The following is a 26,357-nucleotide window of genomic DNA, read 5'->3' as shown; positions in this document are numbered from 1 at the left end:
ATTTCAATCACTATTTTGACATTTTAGTTTAAATCAACAGAAAGGTAGAACGTGGAAATGCAAAATGTGGACTCACCGGCGGTGTGTCTCCCTTGGCTAACAAGAGCCACCTGGTTCAGACAGCATTTAACTCCACAGCCACACCCATTCACCGGCTGATCGGATTAACCCGTTCAAGTCTGTACTGCATGTAAAGCCAAGTTTAACATGTGATGTCCTTTTTACACAACAGAAATCAAATCTGTTATTGTGGTTTACATGGGTCAATTTGAAATTTTGGTTCTGAGCTAAGCAAGCATCATAGAATTTCACAAGTTTGATTTGCTTTTGCGGGCCCAATAAAATGATTTGGCGGGCCAGATTTAGCCCCCGGGCCTTGACTTTGACACCTGTGACGTATTGGCATAGGAACCATGCTCGATGAAGTTTTCCAGGTCATGGAACTGGTAGTTCATTGACAATTCAACTCTGACAACATTTTTTCCCCATCATTTTAAAGCTTCATTTTATATAGTTGGTGATTTAAAATTATTTTAGTCATTCAAATTTGACAAAGTTTATTTACACACTGACTGTATCCAAATTGTGTTAGTGCCTATCAGTGATGCAATGAAGTGCATCATCGAGGCAGGAGTGATAACTCCTTTCTTATTCATGCACACCTTTTTGCAAAGTCTCTCTGTCTTTGACCCCGAATGAAAGCGTTGAATATTGTGGTTTAAAGCAAGCGAGATCATGCAGACCCCCTTTTTAAACTCGACTGCTAATAGCAGTTAGACAGCTATCATTAAGTTACTTCTTCTTTTCCTTTCGGCTTTTCCCTACAAAGGGTCGCCACAGCAAATCAGTGTCCTCCATCTTCAGACATTTGATTGGCCTATTTGTTTTGTCCAAGCTTTTACGTCGGATGCCCTTCCTGACACAACCCTCTATATTTATCCGGGCTTGAGACAGGCACAAGAAGACACTGGCTCATGTCTCCTTGTGGCTACAGAATAAGCAACTCCATGAACTTAATAAAGATGAAGATGCTCAGTAAAAGGCTCCCAAACACAAAATGGTCATCAGCACAGCAACATTCAAAAAAGTAAAACTATACTCACCATGTGATGAAAATGCTCTGATCTTACCGTGAAATGGCCATCTCTTTCCCTACATTACATCACAAACAGAACTTCAAAGTCCTTTAAGATGCTTTAATTCCAGTCACTGTATGTTTTTTACATTAGTGATTCATTTTACCTTATTTTTGGTAGTAAATTAAAGCAGTAAATACATCAAAATGCATTGTATTGTATTGTATTGTATAAGGACATTGTATTTTAAAAGGCTTTTTTCATGTGTAAAAGTCAGAATTGCAAATTTCATTGGCGTTTTAGTTTGAAATGCAACATCAGACCTCAATAAAAGTACTGTGGTTGGATATTTGGGGTAGTCTCGCGTGCCCTAGACCTATTCTAGTTGCAGGATGACCAAAAAAATAATTGTAATGTATTCTTTAGCTATCATTAAATGACAACCGACATAACTTTTTTGTTTCCTAACTGACATCAGAAAAACGTTTTATAGCATCTAAAATACCCAAAACACGCAGTATGATATTTTTAGTCAAATGCAAAACACCAATAAAAATGACTTAAAGTGTCCAAAAACTACTTCAAATTGAACCCGGAAGTGGCCAGTTTCAGAAGGTCCCGCCCCCTTGTTCTTGGTGTCACCCCAAGACGTCTTGCCTTGCTGAATCAAAAGAATGACTTCAGATTCGGAGAAGATGCTTTCTTGTTACTCATCCAGTTATGAATATGATTCAAATAGTTCTGAAGAGGAAAGCATACATGTTTGCAATCGATTAAAGAATTTATTCCGGTCATTTTGATGCAGCTGGAGAGAAATGTAGTGACAAACTCTTTAGTACTCAAAATACCCAAAAAGGCTGAAGAGGGCGACAAAGCTCCATGTAAATTGTCTCCTGGGACATTTTGTAAGTGAACATCAAATACACTGTAGAAGTCTTGACGCAACACACAAGGATTCACCATCACGTTATTTATGTGTTTTCCTTCTAATTTTTCCATCAGCACGAAGTTTTCAGACCAAACAAAGTACCGCAAAATGCATTGAGGTGATGCAAGGTATGTCTTATCTCGGTGAGGGGTGTTCCTTCAGTGACGTAGGGTGAGGACTCGTCACCTACTCAAAAACAAGATTTCCGGAATATTCAGCGCGAGTCTTAAAACAAAATATAGCTATATGCGGTGGAATCTTTGTAAAATACGCTCAGACGTCATTTGAAGCCATTTTACAAATTATGGACACAACTTGTCCGGAGATGTCGGTTGTCCTTTAAGTTAGCTCTCATGAAATTAAGCTATATGATAAGTCGCTTTGTGATAGCTAGTTAACTGCTTATAGCAGTTAGCTCGAAACTAAATTAGCTAGAAAAAAAGAAACTTTTTTGCCATTGTCTAATGCACACGTATCAAAGTCGAGGCCTGGGGGCCAAATCTGGGCCGCCACATAACCGCAAAAAAAAATGTCCTGTGACTGTAAAGTGTCCTTGAGAGTTTTGAAAGGCGCTTCTAAATGAAATTGATTATTATTATTATTATTATTATTATTATTATTATTATTATTATTATTATTATTATTATTTTATTCAGGCTGCAAATGCAAATCAAGCATGTCAAGTGGAATGATGCTTGGTAAAATCTAAACCAAAATTTTAAATTGTCTCATATCAACCACAATAACCGTCATTATTTTTTACTTTTTTCCTTTTTCTATTTTTTACAAACACTGGAAACGGAAGCTTTCAAGTATGTCACTAATGCAGTGTTGATGTATGTCTTCAACTATTTCCAAAAAGAGTGCCCCCCAACCGAGGGAGGCTGCTATTTTTAATAATAACTTGAAGTCAGGGCTCCAAAGCGCAAAGCTATGATACTTCACAAACTGTTCAGTTGAGTTTTCTCTTTTTCTTTTATAGTAGAGGGGGGGAACAAAAATCTTCTGAGACACGATAAAATCTTTCCCATGCTGTCTGCTGCAGCGCTGCCTCGACCTTTGGCATAGTTTGTGTAGTGAAGATGTTTTTTTTTTTTTTTGCTTTTGATGACTCACATATCTTGGAAGAAAATCAGTGCAAGAGGAGTTTATTTGAAGTCGACCTCACCACACAAGTTCAGACTTGCTCCTAAACAGCTAGCGAGCATGAGCTGAGAGACTTTCTAGAATATACATCAAACGAATCTTGCGCCCGTGATGAAACTTTCCTCAATGTGTGTGTGGCCCGTAGGTGCAAATGGTGCGTGAGTTGGAGCAGCAAGTGAAAGAGCAATGTGCTCAAGTGGAGAAGAGCAAGGCGTTGCTTCAGAAGGCAATGCAGGAGAAGGCCCAGATGGAGATCCACCTTGCGGCCGCCGGTGCCGAATTGCAGGAGGCCAACAGAAGGTCCACAATAAAGAATTTGTGTAAAAAAAATATATATATATATGGAAGGGTTTTCAAAAAAAAAAATGGGAATATGTGTGTGCATAAAGAGAGGTTGAATTCAAAGACAACCCACCAAATATCAAGAAGTGTTAAAGGACAACCGACGTCTCCGGACAAGTTGTGTCCATAATTTGTAAAATGGCTTCAAATCACTTCTACTGAGCGTATTTTACAAAGGTTCCACCGCATATAGCTATATTTTACGTTTTAAGATCCCGCGCTGAATATTCAGGAAATCTTGTTTTTGAGTTGGTGACGAGTCCGTACGTGACGTCACTAAAGGACCGCCGCTGGCCATAAAAAAGACACATTGTGGCGGTCCTTCCATCACGTCAATGTATTTTGCTGTACTTGTTTGGTCTGGGGACCTCGTGTTGCACCCAAAAGCCGGCAGAAGGCCAGAAGAGGGCGTCCAAGCGCCATATAAGGAATTTATCAGCCTGTGGAAACGGAGGTGGCCACAGGAGGTCGCCATTTTGTGCCTCTTTTTTTGGGTGAGAGATTTCCCCCAATGTTGCCTCAAAATGGCACAAATAAATTCTTTAATCGATTGCAAACATGTATGCTTTCCTCTTCAGAACTATTTGAATCATATTCATAACTGGATAAGTAACAAGAAAGCATCTTCTCCCAATCTGAAGCCATTGTTTTGATTCTCCAGCAAGGCAAGACGTCTTGGCGTGACGTCACGAACTTGGGGCGGGACTTTATGAAAATGGCCAATTGCTCACGTATCAAAGTCGAGGCCTGGGGGTCAATTTTTTTGCAGATTTTGGACACTTTAAGTCATTTTTATTGGTGTTTTGCATTTGACTAAACATATCATACTGCGTGTTTTGGGTATTTTAGATGCTTTAAAACGTTTTTTTGTGATGTCAGTTAAAAAACAAAAAAAGTGACGTCGGTTGTCCTTTAAAGAGACAACAAACAGTGGTTTGGAGGACCACCCCACAGTTTAGTCTCAGGCTTCAATGTTCATGGTACTTGGTCCTCCTGTGTTGTTTCTCTGGTTGTTTCTCTGGCTTCCTTCTAATACTAATAGTATGGTCAAATTAAAGTGTCTTAATCAGGGGTGAGAATCTGCACATTTCATTTTAACTCATTCATTGCCAGACGATGTGCAAAAATGTGTCCACTCCAGTGTCAGGGTTTTTGTCATTTTCACTCAAATTGCAGGACACACAGAATATTGAGTTTTAGGACTACCTAAACATTCAAATCAGCGTTAGAAACCTTAGACTCTCTTGTTTCACCAGAAAAAAATAGGTAATTCCTAAGTTAGAAGTATCTGAGCATGAAATGGGGGTGGCTGTATAAAATACAATACATACATATTGATTTATGTATCGCTTTAACAACAGCTTAAGCTGTAACAAAGCGCTAACATAGACAAAAGGCAAATGCTTCCCCCTCGTGGAAAGGAAAAACATTACCAGAGGTCTGACCGGCGTTTATTAGCACCCCTCACAAATTATGGAATGGCAGCGAATAAATTAAAATCGGACAGAGAAAAATGTAAAAAAAAAGAAACAAATGAGGAAAAATACTGTTGTTGTTTTTTTTTTTTAGGAAATGAAATAAATGCATCCTTCTCAGTGTTTTGTTCTGTGTTATTGAATCAAATTATAATGGGCAAATGTTCTGCAGTGAAAGGCACTTCGGAGTATAAGGCGCACCTTCGAGGAATGGACGATTTAAAAACTTAGCAGAAAAAATAATATTGGTCTCATAATCGAGAAGTTCGACATTACATTGGCAAAATTATGAAAGAGTGAAAGTAGAAGACAAAAAGTCTAAACGAAATATCACATTAACTCATTCGCTGCCATTCCCGAATTTTGTGGGGTTGCCGATAACGCGCTGGTCAGAACTCTGGCAATGTTTTTTCCCTTCCTCGAGGGGGCAGCATTTGACTTTTTTCCATGTTTGTGCTTTGTTACAGCATCAGCTGTTGTTCAAGCGCTATATGAATCAATATGTATTGTATTGTATTGTATTTTGCACAGCCGTCCCCATTTCAAGCTCAGATACTTCCAGATACACATAATTAGGAATGTTTTTCTGATGAAAGAGGAGAGTCTAAGGTTTCTTACACTGCATTGAATGTTTATGTAGTACTAAAAGTCAATATTCTGTGGGTCCTGGAATTTGAGCGAAAATGACAAAAGCCCAGGCACTGAGGTGGCCGCATTTTTGCACATCGTCTAGCAGTGAATGAGTTAAATAGAAATTGTCTTCAAAATGGGTGAGTTGGGGTGAGTCCAGGTTTTCATGACCATCTATTCAATAGCCTGCCATTTAGAAGCTGCCGTATAAGGCGCATAGAATAGAAGCTACAAAAGTGACTGATGGAGCTATGCTAAAGGCAATACAATACAAAACAGCTTTATTTTCAATCAACTTTCACAACCTCTCCTGGCCATGGCAGCTACACCCATACACACAAACACTGGCCACATTAATTTTTTTGGTACATGATGGCCGCAAACGCCATCTTCGACTATTCCCGGGCTGAATGTTTGTCCAATCTCGTCCCTGATTGTCACGGACAGATTGACGGTCCTCCAGACAGAGAAAGACGAGCAGCGCATTTTGTTTGAGGAGACGTCGCACAAATTCCAAGCCAAACACGAGGCCGACGTTAACCATTTACATCAGGAGCATGCGCTATCTGTGGCTAAGGTAACGCCGCAACAATGATATGATTGCGCCATGAAATCCTGTCAGCAATGGCTACTTTTTTTTCACCCTTTCATTTTAGTATTACTTCCTCCATCCCAACAACAACAAATCAATAAATGCAAGTTGTTTTCTCTCGCGCAGGCCTCCGAGGTGATGGAGGATTTTGAGAAAACCATTGCTCAGCTCAAACAGCAGCTTCTGGTCAGTGAACATCAGCGACAGACTCAAGTGAGGGTAAGCAGAAGAACGATATGCATACACGATATGCATACAAGTACATTTGGGATTGATTATGTGTCATATATATATACGCTTCCTATACCTCCCTTCAGGATCAGGTTTTAAAGTTCCAGGAAGAAAAAGAAGAATTACAGATCAGCTATGACAAAAAGGTATGTTGGGATAACTTGGATACAAAATCATCCAGCTTATTCCGATTTGAACAAACCGGGGGGAAAAAATCCCGTACAGTGAGACCTCAATTTACGAACTTAATTGGTTCCCAGTCAGAGTGTGTAAGGCGAAAAGTGTGTATCTAAAAAAAAAAAAAAAAATCCCATTGGAAACCATTAAAATGGTAATAATCCGTTCCCGGGTTTCCATAAAATATACTTTTCAACTAAATAAGCCTTAAAACTACACACAACATCCCTTATTCTATGTATAATAAATGTGCTATTGTATTGTAATGAAAGAAATACACTGAATTGTGTCATAAAGTCACTTTATTTACCTTTATGATGGTCATTTATGGCTTGATGGAATGGCGTTGGAGGTCGAAGATCAAAGGGAATTGCTGTTTGGAAAGAGAGGCGCATTACATGAGGACTGTAATTAAAGAAATAAACTGTGCTGTAAAACAAAGTTTTATTGACCTTTTTGATGGTCGTTGATGGCTTATGGAAGGAGAGTCACCTTCCATAAGGACTGTTGGTAACTTAACCTCTGGTGCTGTTCGGAGGTGTGCTTCCGCCGAAGATCACTCCGCCAGCCGTGGTGGGTGTGTATTATGAAAATAGTGCTTATTATAAGGTTTAATTTTCATAAATTTGACGTTTGTAAGACGAAAAGTTTGTAAGTTAAGGTGTTTGTAAGTTGAGGTCTCACTGTATTTTAGAGTACATTCTGGAGTTATGTGGAGTTTCCCTGTTTTTTTTACACAAGTCAACCATAAAATGTCCAGTTACACACAATAACTGCCTTGAATGCACACAAGCCTTTACGTGATTTCTTCCATTTTTATTTTGTCGTAACGAAGATGGTTTGCATAGGGGAGGGTGGGGTCATTTTGGCCTGCACCTGATCGCAGGCGGCACTATTCTGAACAAACGCTCTTCAAAGCACTCATAAAGTGGCCTTTGTTAATGAGCTGAGCTGGACCAGACTTTTTTTTGCTGAAGATCAGGTTTAAAGACTGGACTGCACCTGGGTCATCTTCAAAGTACAGTGTGTGTATGTGCGTGCATGCACATGCGTGTGTAGCAACTCTCCCATTGGCTGATACACCTGCAAGAACTTAGCAGACCCACGCACACTTAATTCAAGCGGAACATAAATGAACGCTCTGGAGATGAAAGCCAGTCATGTCTTATTGATGATTTTCTTTTTCCAATCTAGTCAAGGCCACATGCTAACAACCTCCACGTAGTCTGTTGTATATTTCCACAGGGGTCACAGGAGCAATGCTGCGTGGACATGAAAAAAAAAACGCTCCATGTGGTGGCCATACAGTTTTACAATGAGAGGCCCTGATGGGCTACTTTTGATGGCACCCGACCATGCAAGCATGGTCACGTGCGTTTCCTTCCTCTTGACTTTTGCTTTTTTTCAGGTGCTGGCACTGCACAATGAGGTGGAGAAAGAGCGGACACAGGCCAAGAAGCAGATTACCAAACTTCAGGATGCAGTCAGGTGCGCAGAAAACTTTTTTTGCGTGTGTGTGTGTGTGTGTGTGTGTGTGTGTGTGTGTGTGTGTGTGTGTGTGTGTGTGCGTGTGTGTGCGTGTGTGTGTGTGTGTGTAACACTCTTAACCCTTTTATGCGCCCTGTAACGTGACAACATGATGTCCACTCCAGTAACCACTGTCCCTGAAAAGGTTAAAATGTAGTCATCGATCCTCCAAACTTGTAGCGATACTTACTGCATCTACGGTCAAGGATGACGCCTTGTGCTGATGTCCAAAACGTTTATACTGGAACACCGTGAAAACAAAAAGATTTTTAAAACAACAATCGACATTACTACAATATGTTTGACAAGATAAACAATAAATAAGCAAATTAATAAGATACTGTGTGCACCTTGTAAACCGCAAGTAGACAAACTTTAATGACATACACTCTATCGTCCCCTTTCTCTGACGATTTCTCTCGCAATTTGTCTCGTTCTTTCTCTCTCTCTCTCTCTCTAGCAATTTCTCTCATTGAAACACGGAACCGGAAGTGATCATAACAAAATACTTGTATTATAAATATTGAAAACGATTTTAAGAAAAACATACACATGAAGGTTCACATAGTTAAACACTTTTGCAAAACAAGACCAAACAATTTATATGTTTGTTGTCCTGGCAACCAATGACAATATTGACGCCAGTTACACTCACCTTGCAAGTGTAAAGCAAGCCATGAGTGTCTGAAGAGTGTGCCCTAAACAGTACCTTACATATGCTTACGCATTGAACTGGTTACGTTGCCACATCACCAAAACGGCACTTTGAACCTTCAAAAAAATATATATATATTTTTGGAATGAAACACATTTGCCAAGCCTCCGTCATAAAATCAATAACGTCTGCCTGCATGTGGCTACCTGTGTGTGCTAAGTGCTGCCATCTAGATGCCTAATTTGGAACAGCAACATTGGATTGGATTGGATTGGATTGGATTGGATTGGATTGGATTGGATTGGATTGGATTGGATTGCTTTGGATATGCCTTTATTAGTCTCACAGTCAACATCTACTCAATCACATCAATACTACTGCACTAATTCAGTGCACAAATCTCAAAAGGGCATTTGATGCCTCTGTCCACTTTTTTTTATTTGTGCTTGTCAAAATCCGCCCGGCAACAAAACATTCAAAAATCATCGTTTAATGATGCTCACTGTAAGCATCAGCGAGGAGTTAAATCATTGCCTCGTTTGGCACATAAGCGCCTAAAAAATGGCCCGTCAGGCTGGCAGTCGAATTCAGCACTTGGCCCCGCTGCGCACGCACTATTTGAGCACTCTGATGTGTCTGCTCGGCAACGGCGAGTGGCCTTTAAAGGCGATCTAGGAGAACTTCAAAGTCCAAGCTACACCACAAGCATGCGTGTGTGTGTGTGTGTGTGTGTGTGTGTGTGTGTGTGTGTGTGTGTGTGTGTGTGTGTGTGTGTGTGTGTGTGTGCGTGTGTGTGTGTGTGTGTGTGTGTGTGTGTGTGTGTGTGTGTGTGTGTGTGTGTGTGTGTGTGTGTGTGTGTGTGTGTGTGTAAAGATGGAGAGGCACAAGATCCAATTAAATAAGCAGAGCTACTCAGCGTGCCAGTGAGTAAAGGCAGGTGGATATGTCTGGCGTACACGGGCTGGGTATTATTTTTTTGTATTGTGTGTATTTGTTTTATAGTGTTTTGTTTCTCAATTTCCTTTCCTCACTTCTTTTTGTCTACACTTTTTCCTTCTGGCATAAAAAAAACAGCCCCTTGTCCCGCCATGCAAATTAGCACTGCTGCATGCATTTGAGTTTTTTATGGCTGTTACTATAGTAACAACAGCAGGTACCACAAAGCAATGTTATTGTGATGAGTATAATAGACATTAGATCTGCCCACACCGTCCCCGGCGCCCACTGTTAGTATTTAGATCTTCCTTTGCTCTGTCGTGCTCATTTTCTTCTTGCTTTTATTGTACGCTCGCTTATTTTGGTCTGTCTCTTATTCCATATCAGTCTTCTTTTCTCTTTCTCTTGGGATTGCAATGGAAAAACTGCCTGTTTATTTTTTTGTCTACAGATGCCGCTGAATATTTCGGTTTTGTATTCTTTCTCTTTTCATGCCGTTCCCTTTTTTTTTTCACTACCCAATGCCGGGCCCCTTTGAAGTATCTGTGGCTTGGGTATCATTCCATTTGGATGAGTTCAGACACAGACTCGCGCACGCTCACGCACCCGCAAATGCTTCCAGACAACTCGAAAACACAAAGTCCTTCATATTGAAGAACGCTTCTTCAAGTGCATAAACTCAATTTCACAAATGATTAAAAGCCATTCGAGGGGGACAACGAAGGCTGATTTATGTCTAAAAGTCAGCTCACGCCTTCCACCCTGTAACCTGATAACATGAGAAGCTGTCCACTGTCATAACCACTGTTCCCGAAAAGGGTTAAATTGTCCTGAAATCTATGTTTCCCACAAACCCCGTTCAGTTTTGACAAAGCCAGATGAGGCTGGTCATTGCCGACGTATTGCCAAGATGGCAGGGTTTTGCATCAGTCAATTATCATTACACCAAATAAACGTATTCCACACATAACTCCATTTGGATAAATCCTTTCATTTTCTTCCCGTTGATTACATTCTTTGTATGAGTTGCATCAGATTTTGTTTAAAAACTAATAGAAAATTCAAATTGGTTTTGTGGCCCACTAAAACAGTAAATTAGAACAACTTCATTAAACATATTAATAACACTGATGTCAACAATTTCGGTTTGTATAACATAGCAAACGTGTTGTTTGTCCAAATCAATATGATGAGTTGTTTTTGCTGAAATTGGTGGACAATTCAGAGAACACTTAGTTCTGGAAACATTTTATTTTTTTGTGGGTGCCTGAAAGCCATCAATTTTCAAGATTTCTTTAGTTGAATTGTCCAACTTTGTAGCCCTAATACTGGATAATACAATACAATACAATACATATTGATGTATACAGTGCTTTAACAATAGCTGAAGCTGTAACAAAGCACTTAATATGGATAACTGTCATGTACAGGAAATAAAGATAGTACAAAGCACCAGGCAGTGAAACTAATGTCCTGAGTCAAATGTGTAAGAGTACAAATGAGTTTTGCTACAAACTAAATGTTGAAAGCAAACACAAAGCATCCACCGACGAAATCTTCTGTCTTGCGGAATCCACTTCAACTCCAAGCCCCGACTAACAGGTCCACATACAGTACACAGCGGTTCTCTGCGCTGGCGCTGCCATCCTCTCATTGTCGACTAGTGAGAAAAGTTTTGATTTAGACTCTGGTTTTTCTGTGTTTGTGTGGCCTTTGCATTTTCGCCACTTGCCTGTGTGGGTTTTCTCTGGGTGCTCGAGTTTCCTCCCAAGTTCCAAGAAAGATGCATGGTAGGTTAATGGATCACTCTAAATTGTTCCTAGGTATGACTGTGAGTGCGGATAGTTGTTTGTCTCTGTGTGCCCTGCGATTGACTGACAAAAGGTTCAGGGTGTCCCCTGGCGACTGCCCGAAGATGACTGATGGCTGAGATAAGCTACTGCAGCTGCTCCTTTGGGCACTTTTCTCCTTCACCTCCATCTTTTCCCACCCGTTTTGGAATTTAAGGATGAGAAGACTTCCTCGTTAGCGAAGGCCCATCTTTAATTTGAGCCTACTCTCCTTCCACTTTCGTGACCAGGGATCCATTTTCAAGGCAGCCGGCACGCCGTGGCGCTGGCATGGTGGCTCTTCCTCTCAGTGCGTGTGTGTCCCTGCCAGGATTTCGCCACCGAGTCTTTTTCTGTGTCCTCTCATCGCGTCCTCATTGGTCTGTTATTGACGGTGACACACTGTCTGCCACCCTTATGACCACACACATACACACACACACACACACACACACACACACACACACACACACACACACACACACACACACACACACACACACACACACACTCGCTCCCAGAGGAATATAGTTATTTTCCCAGGGACAGCTGTCGCTTCCATGTGGTCATGGACTCTCCAGTTTTGGAGCATATTATGTTTTAGCGTGTCACACGCTTTTGAAGTTTGCTGTGGGCAAATTTTCTCTGTGTATCCTTGGGAGATAGAGTCTGGGCTGAGGCAGCTCCTACCCAGTCATTCGGCTAAGGGACATGTCCGTCAAGTCGGGAACGCTTCCTCGTCAGCAATGGCCGTTTCCGCTGGTTTCCCAAGATGAATTTTGTCAAGCTTACGCGGAAATGCTTCCGAGCATCTCGTTTGTCACCTTCCATACTCTCGTCGCATATACTTTGGTAACGCGCGAGGCAGCGCTTGCATTGAAACTGATTAATGATTACAGAGTACGCAAAATTGGGAAAGGGAATTTGGGAGGTTCGAGGGGGCGGGGGAAAGGGGTCTTTGTCGTTTGATGTCCAACATGAGAACGACCACAATTACAAAGAGACAGAACTCGATGACAAGACCCGAACACTAACATATTCTTTTTAAAATACTCTGCCCTTATTCTTTTTTATACTCTCTTTCCTCTATAAACTATAAACACACACACATGCACACACAAACACACACTTGATTGTCTGTTAAACACAGATTAATGTGCAGCTCAGCATCGAAGTGCTCCCTCGCTCCTTTTGTGTTTTTTTTTGGGTTGTAATTGGTTTGAAGTAACATACACCAGCTTGAAAAAATGAAGGTGTATATTACTGATGAATCATGTCCAAGAAACAAAAAAAAAAGAATTTCAAGCAGAAAATCTATTTTGATGTAAAGGATGTATCGGATCAAACCAAATCGAGTCCGTTCCACTTTGAATTACAGCGAGACGATGTATCAAATCATCTATTGATGAGATATCGGCCGGTCATTCACATATTCAATTGATTGCATTGTTCCCTCTTTACCAGAACCAAATTCCACTGAGTGGAGCCGAATTGAACTGTTCCACATTCAAATTGAAAACCTGCCTCCGCTAAATCGACCGCTGATGGTTCCATAGTATGAAAATCTCAGGAAATGCAATTGTGTTGACACACCCGCGAAGATTCTTTGATTTAAAAAAACAAAAAAGTGCAACCCTTTCACCTTGAGCACAGTGCCTCCACACTCCTTGCAGCCCACCTGAGCACCTGACAACTCCTCGCCACTCTCATATTGCTTGTTGCAAACTGCTGACAGCTCTCACCATGCCTGTCAGTCGTCTCTCGCCATGTAAACTGTACGACCTGACATTTGCCTACAATAGCGGTGCTATGCGGAGGCGCACATATCTATACACACACACGCATGCATGCACACGCTCACACACACACACACACACACACACACACACACACACACACACGCACACACACACACACACACACACACACGCAGGGCAGAGTATACTCAAAAACAAATTTCCCCAATACACAAAATAGGAAAAGCTCACTTGAGATAAATATAAAAACTAAAAAAATAAACAATACAGTCGTAACAATTTTCTCATTACGAAACACCTCAAGAGGAAAGAAGTGCCTCTGGTTATGAAAGCAATTTGCAGAAACAAAAGGTAAAAATCCAGTATAGGCTGCAAATCACAGCTCGGAATTTCCCTGAACTGGCATTCCAGTGGTCTCGAGCAAAGGTGGCAAAGTCAAGGCCCGGGGCCAATTCTGGCCCGCCACATCAATTTATTCGGCCCGCGATAGCAAATCAAGTACGCTTGCTAAAAAACAAACATTTCAAATTGTCCCATGTAAACCACAATAACAATCATCATTTTTACTTCAGATATGAAAACTATGTAGTTATTTGTTCATTTGTTTTGGAACGGATTAGGGTATTTACATGGAACACACTGTCACATCCTCCTCAGCGCCAGGAGCGTGCCCCTCCCCTCCTGTCTCATCCTCCTCTGCGCCAGGAGCGAGCCCTTCCCCTCCCTGCTCTCCGGACTCACTCACCTGTTTCTCATTCCCTTAATTGTGCCTTCTGGCTATAAAAGCCACCCATTCCCGCTCGGTCCGTGCCAGTGTATTCTCCGTAGATCCCTGTCACCCAGCAGTACGTAGGTCTGTTACGCTCGGTTGCCTGATTTTCTGTTTGCTTTGTGTGTCTCAGTAAAAACCCTTCTCGAATTTACCGTCTCCACCGTGTATTTCGGATCCACCCCTTCCTACTTTTCTTCATCCCTCGAGTCCTGTCACCACTCCTCGAGCGGACGTGACACACACGTCTTTAACTGCAAATTTTGTAGTTAAGAAATTTCTTCCAAGATCAATTAATTTAATCGGTCGAAGTACCACCACCGTAGCTTTTGGTCGACGGTAAAGAATTTGGACGGCTTCAGAGCTTTATCTTTTTGTTTGTATTTTGTTGACAGAGATACGGAGAGCCAGCTGGACCGAACCCGAGAAAGCCACAGGATGCGCCTCCAAGAGGCCGACATGGCGCTGGAGCAATTGAGAAGGGAGGTGAAACTCAGCTCTGAAAAGGCCGGAGCGCAACTCAAGCTCCAGGTCAGACTCTGGCGCGCATGCATGCTCGGCACACACGCAGACAGACACATTATATCGAACGAAAAGCCTGATACGTGGGTGTCAAACTCATTTTTTGCCGCGGGCCAGATTGTAGTTTCGGTTTCCTCTCGGGGGCCATTATGAATTTGGGGAAGCCATAAGAATGTTTAATCCACTCCACATATTACATCCAGAGCGCACAACAAATTAGTCAATATCTTGTTTTCAAATTTGAAGTCAAAAATAATGACTGTTATTGTGGTTTAAATGGGACAATTTGAAATTTTGGGTCGAACTTTAACAAGCATCATGGAATTTCACATGCTTGATTTGCTTTCGTAGGCCGAATAAAATGATGTGGCAGGCCAAATTTGGCCCTCGTGCCTTGACCTTGACACCTGTGCACCTGTTTTCTTTTTATTCCATCCATTTCATCCATATACGGTCTGGCATAATTCCCACTTGTAACGCGCCACAAATGCATTTGCATCCCCGCACGTGGAGCCTCCTCGTTGCGATTACTACGGCGGAATGAGCGAGCTTTTTGAAAGGCTCTAAGCCAGACAATATGGATACAAACACTTGCAAACGTTTTGTTTTGTCGTGGCGCAAACACAGCCTGACCGCAGATGCACGAGGGCGCCACGTTGGCGGCCCCCGGAATTCTTTTCTTGCTTCTCTAACTGCCTGCTTTTCATCGACTTTCATGACATCATGAAATGGTTGTTTCGCCTTGTGCTTGTTTTGGATGGGGAAATGCATCCTGCTCACGAAAGATGCTTCAAATAAAATGTGTACAAATTGCAAAGGAATGATCAAGTTTTGCTTTACCCGTCCTGATGAGATGAGGGTGACGTGCACATGACAAATTTGCAGTCTGCAAATTTCCCCCATGTGGGACGAATAAAGGTTTTCTGATTCTGATTCTTATTCAACGGGCACCCCAGTTTCCAATACAGTTTAAAAAAACGATGGGCTAACACGACTGATTGTTGTTGGCAGATTTTGAGTTATGATATTTTTTGGAAGCTGCCAAGCCAATTGTGAGAATTGAGGTGATAAATGGGAGCCGGTTGCTACCGATACTGGCAACTCGTCGTGCAGCAAATCACCTCTCCCGAGACTGTGCTGCAATTCAACATGAGCGTAACCACAATAATGAAGACATACCTCATTAATCGCATGATAATGACTCTGCGGCTTGATGCTTTTGAAAGTCATCGAATGAACTTTCGGTGAATGAGCATGATTGCTCCTAATGTTCATCAGGCACCGTCGCCGCTTTCTCACGGCCGGCCATCGGGTGTGGCCGGGGGGAGCGGGTCACGCTTAGAACTGCAGGCGGCCCAATGAGTGCCTTGTTGTCAGCCTTCCAAACCACCGTTATTTAAGTGACGTTTCTCCGATCGAGACGGTGCGGGGAGTCAATTTAGTTTTCTTTTGCCATTTTTATTTTTCCCCCCAACGGGGATGATTATGAACATTTTAGGGGCTTTTAAGTGAAGAAAATTTGTTTTTTTTTACTTTTGCTGGCATATCAAGTACAGATCAGCGATTCCCAAACACTACATTAAGGAGGTCATCAGGTGTGCCTCGAAAAAATTTCAAATTAGAGTTAATTGCTCAGAAATTGATCAAACAATTATTACAAATGATGCATCTTTGTTCATCTCTGGATGCCGGTGACGTACAATGATGAGGGATGACAATTCAGTCGTCTTCAAGTCTGTCAACCATTGAAAACCGTGGTGCCTCGGCGTGGTCCCGACTTTTTATGAAACAGTGGCAAATTGCTGATAAAAAGAGGTTTCAAGCCTCGGATTGACACTCCCCATCAAATTTTTTGATTTTGGAATAAAAGACCTCTGAAAAGTGACATGTTGATATCTTTCGTCATTTTTTATAAACATCTTAATGGAAAATTCTGAGGGAAACTAGAGCACCTCAACTATCCAAAGGATATTGTGTGTTCAAAAAACAAAGGCCACAAATATATCCAGCTACTCCCCTCAGGCAGGCGCTACCGATCCATGCGCATCCACCAGACATTTAAACAGCTTCTTCCCCCAAGCCATTAACTCTTTGAACAGTAGCCCAAATGGAATTGTATAGTGCCTCTTTGTAATTATTTTGCTGATGATACTAGTGCAGCGTGTTCGACCGGAAACAAATTCCTTGTGTGTTCTACATACTTGGCAATAAAGATGATTCTGATTCTGATTTGCTTATTTTCATCAATGAGAAGCAGTTGGCAGGAGACAGTCTGAGCCAAGATACAATTTGCGTCAAAGCAAATGCAGAAAGATTTGGGGGAAAAAGTTCCTATCATTGGTCTTGAAGATTATGATTTTAAAGCAAGCCAAGGATGTTGAGAAAAAGGTTTCTTCAGCCATCATCTGTCCTTGTTTGAAGGTGTCGGACGTTTTGCTTCTCCTTCAAGAGGCTTTGTCAGCAAAGGTGCCAACACGCCCTGTTACATACAGAGTGAGAAAGAGAGAGATGTTTTTATGTTTTAATGTTAATGTGGATTGGATTCCTCTGTGTAAGCTCTCAGTCGTACAGGAGTGGTCCATCGATGAGAAGGTTTCTTCAGCCGTCATCGCTGACGAAGCCTCTTGGATAGGAGGCGAAACGTCCGAAACCTTCACTTTTGTACAGATGACGGCTGAAGAAACCTTCTCATCTGTGGATTGGATTGGTGAAAAAAAACAACATTTTACAAATGGCCTTCTCTTTTATTACGTGTGTACATTTTATGCTGTAAAATAGTTAGAATGTTCTTTTGAAAAGTTGTTTCCTACACTTTGAACACATGATGATTTTTACATTGATTATAATGCAAAGTGCTGATTTGGTTTTCGAGCAAATTGTTTTTTAAACAGATTATGGTTGAAAACCGAGGTATCATTGTATAAAGCTTTTGATTTTTTTTTTATGGTTGATTTTACATATTTATTCATTTTTCTAATGCATCAGTCAAAAAACTGATTTCACACATCCAGAAGTCCCCCCACACATTCTGACCCACTTACAGAGCACTTTCAGTCTGTCCTGATTAATTAGTTTAACGCAGGGGTGTCAAAGTCATTTTTTGCCGCGGGCCACATTGTAGTTATGGTTTCCTCTCGAGGGCCGTTATGAATTTGGGGAACCCATTAGAATGTTTAAATCCCTTCAAATATTACATATAGAGCACACAGCAAATTAATGAATAACTCGTTTTCAAATCTGAAGTCAAGAATAATGACTTTTATTGTGGTTGACATCCAAAAATATGACATTTTGGCTCAGATTTTAGCAATCATCATGGAATTTAACAAGTTTGATTTGCTTTCGCGGGCCGAATAAAATGATGTGGCGGGCCGGATTTGGCCCGCGGGCCTTGACTTTGACACCTGTGGTATAACGGCTGCTCTTTGGGTGACTCAGAAATATTTGTCATACTCTCCTGCAGATGGAGAAGGTGCAGGAGGACCTCCAGCACTCCAGGTGCCTCCGTGAAAATCAATCCAAGGAGTTCTCGCAGCAAGTCGACGCACTCAGGCAAAAATACGAGCAGCAGGTCTGTATTTACTTTTCAGTTCGCAGAGTCGCCGCCTTCCTTGGCGGTAGCCCGTTGAAAAGTATTTAGCCTCCATTTGCTTTCCAATCGCCTTCCCCTTTGCTACGATGACTGACAACAGAGTGGAATCATCTTGTTATCTCTCCCCCGCCCCTTCTGATTGATTTCTCATGATAAGCGACACGCTTTTGATGACGATCCCATCACGTCTCAACAGCGATTGGGAATGTAAGGTAATCTGTGAAGCAGATGCGTCGTGTCCTCTCCTATAGGAGGTGGCGAGAGCATTGAAATCTTCCACGCTGATAAGTTGACATCTTTGAACGGAGTGCTGGATTCAATTAAGCTGCAGCTTTGTGTATTATCTGTGGAGAACACGCAATAAGCAGTACTTCTTTGGAAACTCGTCTCAACTTAAGGTCCGGGTTTGTTCCGCTCTGATAGAAAAACAGGCCATAACGATGACATAATCGGCGCATGTCAGATACGCTTTTAGTTCAAGAGAACGAGTGAATTCTTTCAATAGTTGTCATCTGATTCCCTTCCAAAATCCAAATTGAAGCCTGAATTTTATGTCATTTCCCGGAAATAATCGCCAGTATTTTGACGAATGGGATGCTAATATCCTTGGTTTTACTGCAACAAAACACAACTACTTATTGATCATCTTCACGAGTACTTTTCTTCTTTAAGCCACAATATTAGTCTTTCTTTGCAGAGGATAAAGAACATAACCCCGTTAGTGTAACATTTATTGCTCCATTGTTGGCATTCAATTATCAGTGCGCAAAATGTTATAACATGATACTAATGCTTGTCGCATGGAGTGTTTTTGCAGTGTTGGTTCACATTAGGCTAAATGGACTTTGGTGACGGAAAGCGATGTGGTTGTCTAATTCTTAAGTTTTGTTTGGCAGGAAACCATCATTTACTTGAAGCCTCTTTTTGAGGAATCGCGGAGAACGTGCCTCTTGTCGTGATGTGGTTTTGATTCCCAAAGCAATAAAATGTAATTAAATTAAAACATCTTCCAAACACCAAATAAGCAGAACACCCGTTCCTCAAGGCACCGCTGTCCACCACGAGGACAGGCAAACTCCATTGAATTTTTCACCATGAGTTCCTTTCCAATTTATCACAAGGGCATGCGTCTTTGTTTTAAAATCGCATAATTAAGCCGTCTGCCTTGCAAGGAAAATAATTGCGCCTTGTCATTTGTGATCCATGAAATCATGTAGCCTTTGATTGCCGTGCAATGACCTTTACATCACAGTTAGAGAATGTTTTGGTTTTGTTTTTCTATTGGAGGCCATTTGAGTTTCTCAGAAGTCACCTGAGGATCGCACTAAGCTGATGACGACTCGGATTCAACCATCAAACTACTGTTTGTTACTGTAGCTTACAAACGTTTGCGAGATAAATGCATACGGGCTTCATGTAACATTTGCTAAGGGCTTTGATTTTGTTTTTCGAAAGCATGGCAGCACGCATCAAATAGGCCCTCGGTTCCCCGCCCCTACTTCTACGAATAGAAAGCCTTTATTCGCAGCCTGTAGCAGTAGAACGACCTTCGCACGTACTGTATGTCCCAAAAGCAGTTCAAAGTGCGGCCAGAGGGCCAAATGCGGCCCGTAGTCAATTTCCATCTGGCCCGCAGCCTCCATCATGAAATAAATAATGTCGGGCCCGCATGTAGAATGAATACATTGGGCAGTAGCACTGTTACCTGCGTGTGCTCAGTGATGTCACCTAAATGCCCAATTAGGAACAGAAAATTAACTCATTCACTGCCATTCACAAATGTATTTGGGAATTGAAAATATGACGTAGAGCGCCATTCCCGAATTTGTTGTGGTTTTGTTTTTTCTTGTTTGGATGTCGATGATGCGCTGGCCATGGCAATGTTTTTTCCCTTCCACAAGCATTTCCTTTTTTTCCATGTTCGCGCTTTGTTCCAGCTTCAGCTGTTGTTAAAGCGCTAAATAAACCAGTATGTATGTATTGCATTGTATTTTGGACAACCGCCCTCATTTCAAGCTCACATAACTCTAGACCCATGTAATTTGGAAATTAACTGTTTTTTTCTGATGAAAGAAGAAAGTCTAAGTTTTCTTATGTGCTTTGGATTATTATGTAGTCCTAAAACTAAATATTCTGTGGGTCCTGAAATTTGAGTGACAGTGACAAAAATCCTGGCACGAGAGTGGACACATTTTTGCCCGTCTGGCAGTGAATGAGTTAAGATAGGAGTCATTGACTCAATGAGCCCTCTAATTTTCTAAAACAATGACATTCTACATTAAAAAAAATCTAAAATGAACCCAAAGGCATTCTTAAGATAGCTGAAAATAAACTATGAAAAAAAAAAAAGGAAATTTGAAACACAGAATGGCTCGCTGAAATTGATTTAAATTAATTGCTGTTCGATGTAAAAAACGTCCGACAAGGCTGCCCCCCCCAACATTTTTAAAACACCTTTGCAAAACCTTTGGACACCCCTGCCCTAAACCATACAATACATACGCTTACGCATTTAGTCGGTTACGTTGCCACATCACCAAAACGGCACTTTGAACCATCAAAAGAAAATGCGTTTATTTCTGGAATGAAACATATTCGCCGAGCGGCTCAAGTGAAAGTAATGGTGTAGTTTTATCAGCGCTCAAGAACGATGAAGCTTGTCTCACGAGGAAAAGAGACACTATCAAAGTCGGAATTTGTGGAAAATATTCCCGAGTGGTGGTGGTGCAGTTGACAGGAGATGACGCCGGGTTAGCAGCACGTCAGCCAAGGCTTTTGTCTCAAAAGATAAAAAAAAACGCACGGATGAAGGACCTGTCGATGTGACGAATCACGAGCAGATGAATGTATGTTACTGATTAAAGGGGAATAAGGAAAACATACATCCCATATATGTTTTTTTCTGTCATCTGCGTCGTCTAAATTTATACTTATTTCTAAATTCAAACTGGATTAGCAAGTCAGCCTCGATCAAGATAGAGCTGTTCACATTTTCCAATTACCACTTGGGAGTTATTCAATTAACAATATGTTTATTTTAGATGTTGCAGATGAGTGGGGGGCTGGAAAGATGCCTTACGCTGACAGCCAGGTAGAACAATATAACACATTATATAGAATATTATGTGTGCCACCTCTGCCCGTCTCAGCACGACGGGGGACAGAGTTTTCAGCTGCTCCGCCCCCAAACTCTGGAACTCACTTCCTCCCAACATTCGTAACATCGATTCTCTTCCCACCTGCAAATCCCATCTCAAAACCCACATATTTAAAATGCATTTTCTGTGTAGCTCTATCTCTTGTTTCTATTTATAATTGTATGTTATTTATTGTATTCTATTTGTAATTGTATTTTATTTATGATGGTATCTATGCTTGTCTGTGACTGTAAAGTGTCCTTGAGAGCTTTGAAAGGCGCTTAAAATAAAATGTATTATTATTATTAGTAGTAGTAGTAGTAGTTGTATTATTATTATTATTATTATTATTATTATTATTATTATTATTATTATGTAAAGCCTTGACCTCAAAAATCACTAATAATTCATAGGCATATTTTTTTTCTCCCTCTTTGTCTAAACATACCATCGGTGTAAACAGGGGGTGTCCCACCTTTTTGCAAACTGTGCCAGATTTGGTGTGTTAAAAATGTAGGGTGGGGGGCAAACTTGACAGGCGTTCTTTATATATAACAGCAAATAATTTCAATACATTTCAGCCACCCATTCTGTGATTCACATTTGCTTTTTTATTTTAATTTCAGCAATCATAAGCATGTGTTTTGCTTCATTTGAAACATGCCTATCAAAATTGAATGGAGATTGAAAATTGAAATGGAATATTACTGATTTTTTTTTTTCCAACACGAACTCATTCACTGCCATTCCCTAATTTATTCGGGAATTGAAAAGTGAGATGTTAAGTGCCATTCCCAAATTTGTTCGGGTTTTGTTTTTTCTTGCAGGGAGTGCCGATAAAGCGCTGGCCATGGCCTCTGGCAATGTTGGTTCCCTTCCACATGGGGGAAGCATTTGCCTTTTGTCCATCTTAGCACTTTGTTACAGCTTCAGCTGTTGCTAAACAGCTATAGAAATCAATAGGTATGCTTTGTGTTGTATTTTGTACAGCTGCCCAAATTTCAAGCTCAGATAACTCAAGACCCATATAGCTTGGGAATTTTACTCTTTTTTTCTGATGAAAGAAGATAGACTAAGGTTTCTAACGCTGTATTGAATGTTTATGTATTCCTAAAACTCAATATTGTGTGGGTCCTGAAATTTGAGAGAAAATGACAAAAACACATCCCATTCAACAACACATTTTTACTCATTGTCCGGCAGTGAATGAGTTAATTAACGTAATTGTAACAGTTGAACAGAAGTAATTGTCACCATTTTAGAAAATGCAAAAAATACATTAAAATGACCATTTATTTTTATTTGTATTAGAAAATTGTCATTTAAAAAAAATGGAGGGCTGATTGTGTCAATGATTGAGTCTATATTAATCTACTGTTCCAATATGCAGCGCGAAGCACGCGCAGGTAACAGTGCTACTGCCCAATGTATTCATTCTACATGCAGGCAAGATGGAGGCTGTGGGCCGGATGAAAATTTACCATTGGCCGCATTTGGCCCAGGGTCAGAATCAGAATCAGAATACCTTTGCGGGACGAATAAAGGTATTCTGATTCTGATTCTGATTTGGCCCAGGGGATGGAATTTGGACATGTCTGCTGTAAACAGTCAGCCCGGCCAGCATGCAAACAATTGCGATCTTCAAAACATCCCCGAGATTTGGCTGACACTACTTAGAAGAGGTCGAGTCAGTTCACTCGGACCTCCACGAGGAACATTCTTCAAGAGCGGCCTCCACCGTGCTTTGAAACGTGAACTTTCTACAAAGGGATTGTGTTTTGCGCCGCGCCCACACAACCGCTGACGCGGCCCAGTGCTGCCTTCTTGACTTTGGCGTGACGCGGTGAGGTTTGACACCCCGGTGGGAATTCGGGATGACCTTTCCACTGAAGGCCCGGAATTTTGGACACTTTAATGTGTGTGCTCGGCGCAACTTCATGGTCATTGTCACTTGAGTGTCCGCGTTGAAAGCTCACGTCCTTTCCTCCCCCGCTGAGACCAGACAAGGGCATCCGGTTTGTTGTGCTCCACGTCATCGTCCTTCTCAAGGATTTTTGAATCCCCCCCCCTGCCGCTGGGCTCTCATTCTTACCTCAGTGCCCCCGCATACCATTCCGTGTCAAGGCAGGCTGACGGGAGTCGTGCTGCGCGCTAACACCCCGAACTGCTCTGCATCTGCGGCACCATGCTGTGTTGTAACCTACTCTGCCTTCCTTTTTGGAAGCGCTCACGAAGAATCTCGGCATCCTCCGTGTGATGTCACGCCTAGCTGGGTCGCCTCTGCTGCACATCTTTTTATTTTATTTTATTTTATTTTATTTTTTAACTCTGGTTTGCGTTACAATGGATCTTTCTCACCGCTTTCCTCATTCCACTGTCACCTCTGATCCTTTTATCTTCCACAAATTCCAATTGCTCCTGGACGTTTAAAAGGCCCGTACATGAAGCCAAGGATGTCGTCCATCCACATTCTGCTTCCGCATCTCCCGCTGAGGAATTGTCCAAGAAATTTGCTCCATGAGGCATCAGTCTGTCGGTTTGCATTTTTTCTGCGGATTTGATTCGCATCTTTTGTATGTTGAAAAAGGAGGTGCTCATTTTTCAATGGAGCATACCATTGACCATGTTAGCATCGCGAGCGACAGCATGTGGTAGACGTCCGCCAACAGTTTTGCTGGTCAACGACTCCTGTTGTGTTTTCTGGCTCGATGTGTCTCTGTCACTGGTCACAGATCCTGGATTAAATATATTTCATCGAACAATAATTGTCCCCCAAAGCCATGTAACAAAGCGGCTAAGTAAGCCGCAGGTTTGCTATTTGGCAACTAAAATCAAGTGAAGCATTGGAGTGTCGATTGCCACTCATTCATCACCTGCTCTGAATAGCGCACAAAATGTAGAGATGGGTTTAGGGAGACGCCAGATCTCTGTTGGGCCAGTGAGCCAGGTAGGGTGCCGTCAAATACAAAGCGCCTGGGGGATTAGCTTCAAAGCAAGCAAGCGAATAGGCCTCCGGGCCCCTTGCTGTCCTTCCAAGTCTCCGGCTTGGCATGCTGGTGTTGGGTGGGGGGGTGGTCGGGTTCCTGGTCGTCTCAGCCGCTAGTCTCGCCACGGGAGGGTGAGAAGGGGGGTGGGAGGGATACTGAGAAAAGAGCAGAGCCTGGGAAAGGCTCGGTGTCTGCTGGCAAGGCTCACCTCTCAGCAGGTGACTTTGCTCTAGGCTGTGATGGGATTCAAACTTGGGCTTGAGCTGCCACCGTGGTTAATCTCTGAGAAATGGTGCCTTTACATCCCAGAGGGAAATGGCAACCAGTTCCAGTCTTCTTTCCAAACGCGACTGTACATGGTCAATCCTTCAGTGGCTCGACTGCCAGCGATTGTCACTTTGGTTGGAGCAAAAGGATTAACGTCGGGTTTCAGCCAAAAGCGGAGTCTTCCGTTATCGCAGTCGAGTTCCTGCCACTTCCTTTTGTTTTTTATAAATACCGTTCTTAATGGTTGTAGTCGTCTCCTAAGATTTTTCACATGCTGTCAAGACGCTTAGCATGGGGCGTTGGGTTGTCGCTGCAGCCAGATGGCTAACCCCTGCCAGCTTTCAGACACAGCCCAAGCTAGATGCTCTTTTATATGCCGATCACAGAAGAAGACAAGTTGGGGGGTTCAGATTGGAAGAGAGACGAATGGCTTCACGGACGGACGGACGGGTGAGGTGAGATGGCGGAGGGAGCTCTAGCCCAGATGTAAACACGCCACCTCATGACGAAAATGCAAAGAAGCCAAGGAAACTTGTTTTTAAACGGTCCCCGCCCCGCGTCAAGCCAAGTAGACCGGAGCCGCTCCCGGGTTGCGGTCCACGCACGGCGGACGGACTGACGGATGGACAAGTTGTCATGACGACACACTTTGCTGACGATGTGTTGGCTGATCAAGTCTTTCTTCGCCCGCTTGTCCAATCAGATGGCTGAGCGGCGCGTGCAGCATGAGCAAGAGAAGACACGCCTGCGCCAGCAACATTGCGCCGAAAAGGACAGCCTGGTCCGGGAGCACCAGCGGGAGGTGAGCAGCCTGGAGAGCCGGGCCAAGGCCGCCCTGCAGACTCACCAGCAGCACACCCAGGAGTGGCGGAAGCGTGATGGCCAGGTAGGGGGTCTCCACTGATCCAATCTTCGCACGCTGACCCGCCCGCCCACCGCCGTTTTCGTATGATCCTCCGTTTTCCTGCCGTTTCTAAAGCACAGCGGGTTACGGCACTTGGTATTGATATTCTGCCGAAGAAATCCAAAGGTTGGCGAAATGTTTTGTTGAAGCGTCTTGGAAAACATTTGGCTAACACCGCGGCGGGAAAACTAAGTGTGAGTTCACACAGCGTAAGAATTTAGAATGAAGAAAATATCGTACAAAGAAAACTGATGATCATCAGAATCAGAATCAGAATCATCTTTATTGCCAAGTATGTAGAACACACAAGGAATTTGTTTCCGGTAGAACACGCTGCACTAGTATCGTCGTATTGGTGAAATTCGGGAAGCAGGGGTTACTTGAAAGATTTCATGGAGAAAAATAATCATCTTTGTCTTTTTCAAGACCAACCGATCAAGCACTTCAGACTCTTTATATGCTTGTTTTTTTCCCTCTGGTGAGGCGTCATGTTAACGACCCCAAGTGAGAGAATTATTTTTCATTTACTTTTGCATGTTTAATTGAAATCTTCATCCCGTAATCGCTTTGGTCATTTTTCTTTTCATTTCACCCGTTAAAATCAGTAGCAAGTCTTCATCCCGTCACCGCTTTGGTCGTTTCGGCTAGCTTTTGCGCTCTGTGGGAAGCCATTTAAGTCACCAGGACACACTTGAAGAGATGTTGAGATGGCCCTTCTTACATTAAAATACAGTAAATAAACTCGATCCAATCCAATCTAAATCTTCAGCGAAAGTATTGAATGCTTTTTTTCCCCTCTCAATCACAATTTTCTGCGCAGATGAATGACAAAATGCATTTTGATTGTAGATAAATTGGATTTTTTGCATTATGTTTTT

At 42.2% G+C, this 26,357-nt stretch overlaps 1 protein-coding gene across 2 annotated transcripts in view; it reads left to right on the top strand.

The window, feature by feature from the left end:
- Window positions 1–26,357, top strand: part of cep112 (centrosomal protein 112) — a 117,940-nt gene that overhangs the window by 39,155 nt on the left and 52,428 nt on the right. For both annotated transcript variants that reach the window (XM_089018067.1, XM_089018068.1), the window contains exons 12-19: window positions 3,296–3,450; window positions 6,045–6,174; window positions 6,316–6,408; window positions 6,507–6,566; window positions 8,006–8,085; window positions 14,466–14,601; window positions 18,056–18,163; window positions 25,279–25,461. In XM_089018067.1, coding sequence (XP_088874193.1) covers window positions 3,296–3,450; window positions 6,045–6,174; window positions 6,316–6,408; window positions 6,507–6,566; window positions 8,006–8,085; window positions 14,466–14,601; window positions 18,056–18,163; window positions 25,279–25,461 — 945 coding nt within the window. The remainder of the gene's footprint in view (window positions 1–3,295; window positions 3,451–6,044; window positions 6,175–6,315; window positions 6,409–6,506; window positions 6,567–8,005; window positions 8,086–14,465; window positions 14,602–18,055; window positions 18,164–25,278; window positions 25,462–26,357) is intronic.

Source organism: Hippocampus bargibanti, linkage group LG17 (genome assembly GCF_051943395.1).
Source record: "Hippocampus bargibanti isolate YZ-2025 linkage group LG17, ASM5194339v1, whole genome shotgun sequence".
Lineage (NCBI taxonomy): Eukaryota > Metazoa > Chordata > Actinopteri > Syngnathiformes > Syngnathidae > Hippocampus > Hippocampus bargibanti.
The sequence above is the reverse complement of the archived record's forward strand: the minus strand, read 5'-3'. Positions and strand labels throughout refer to the sequence as shown.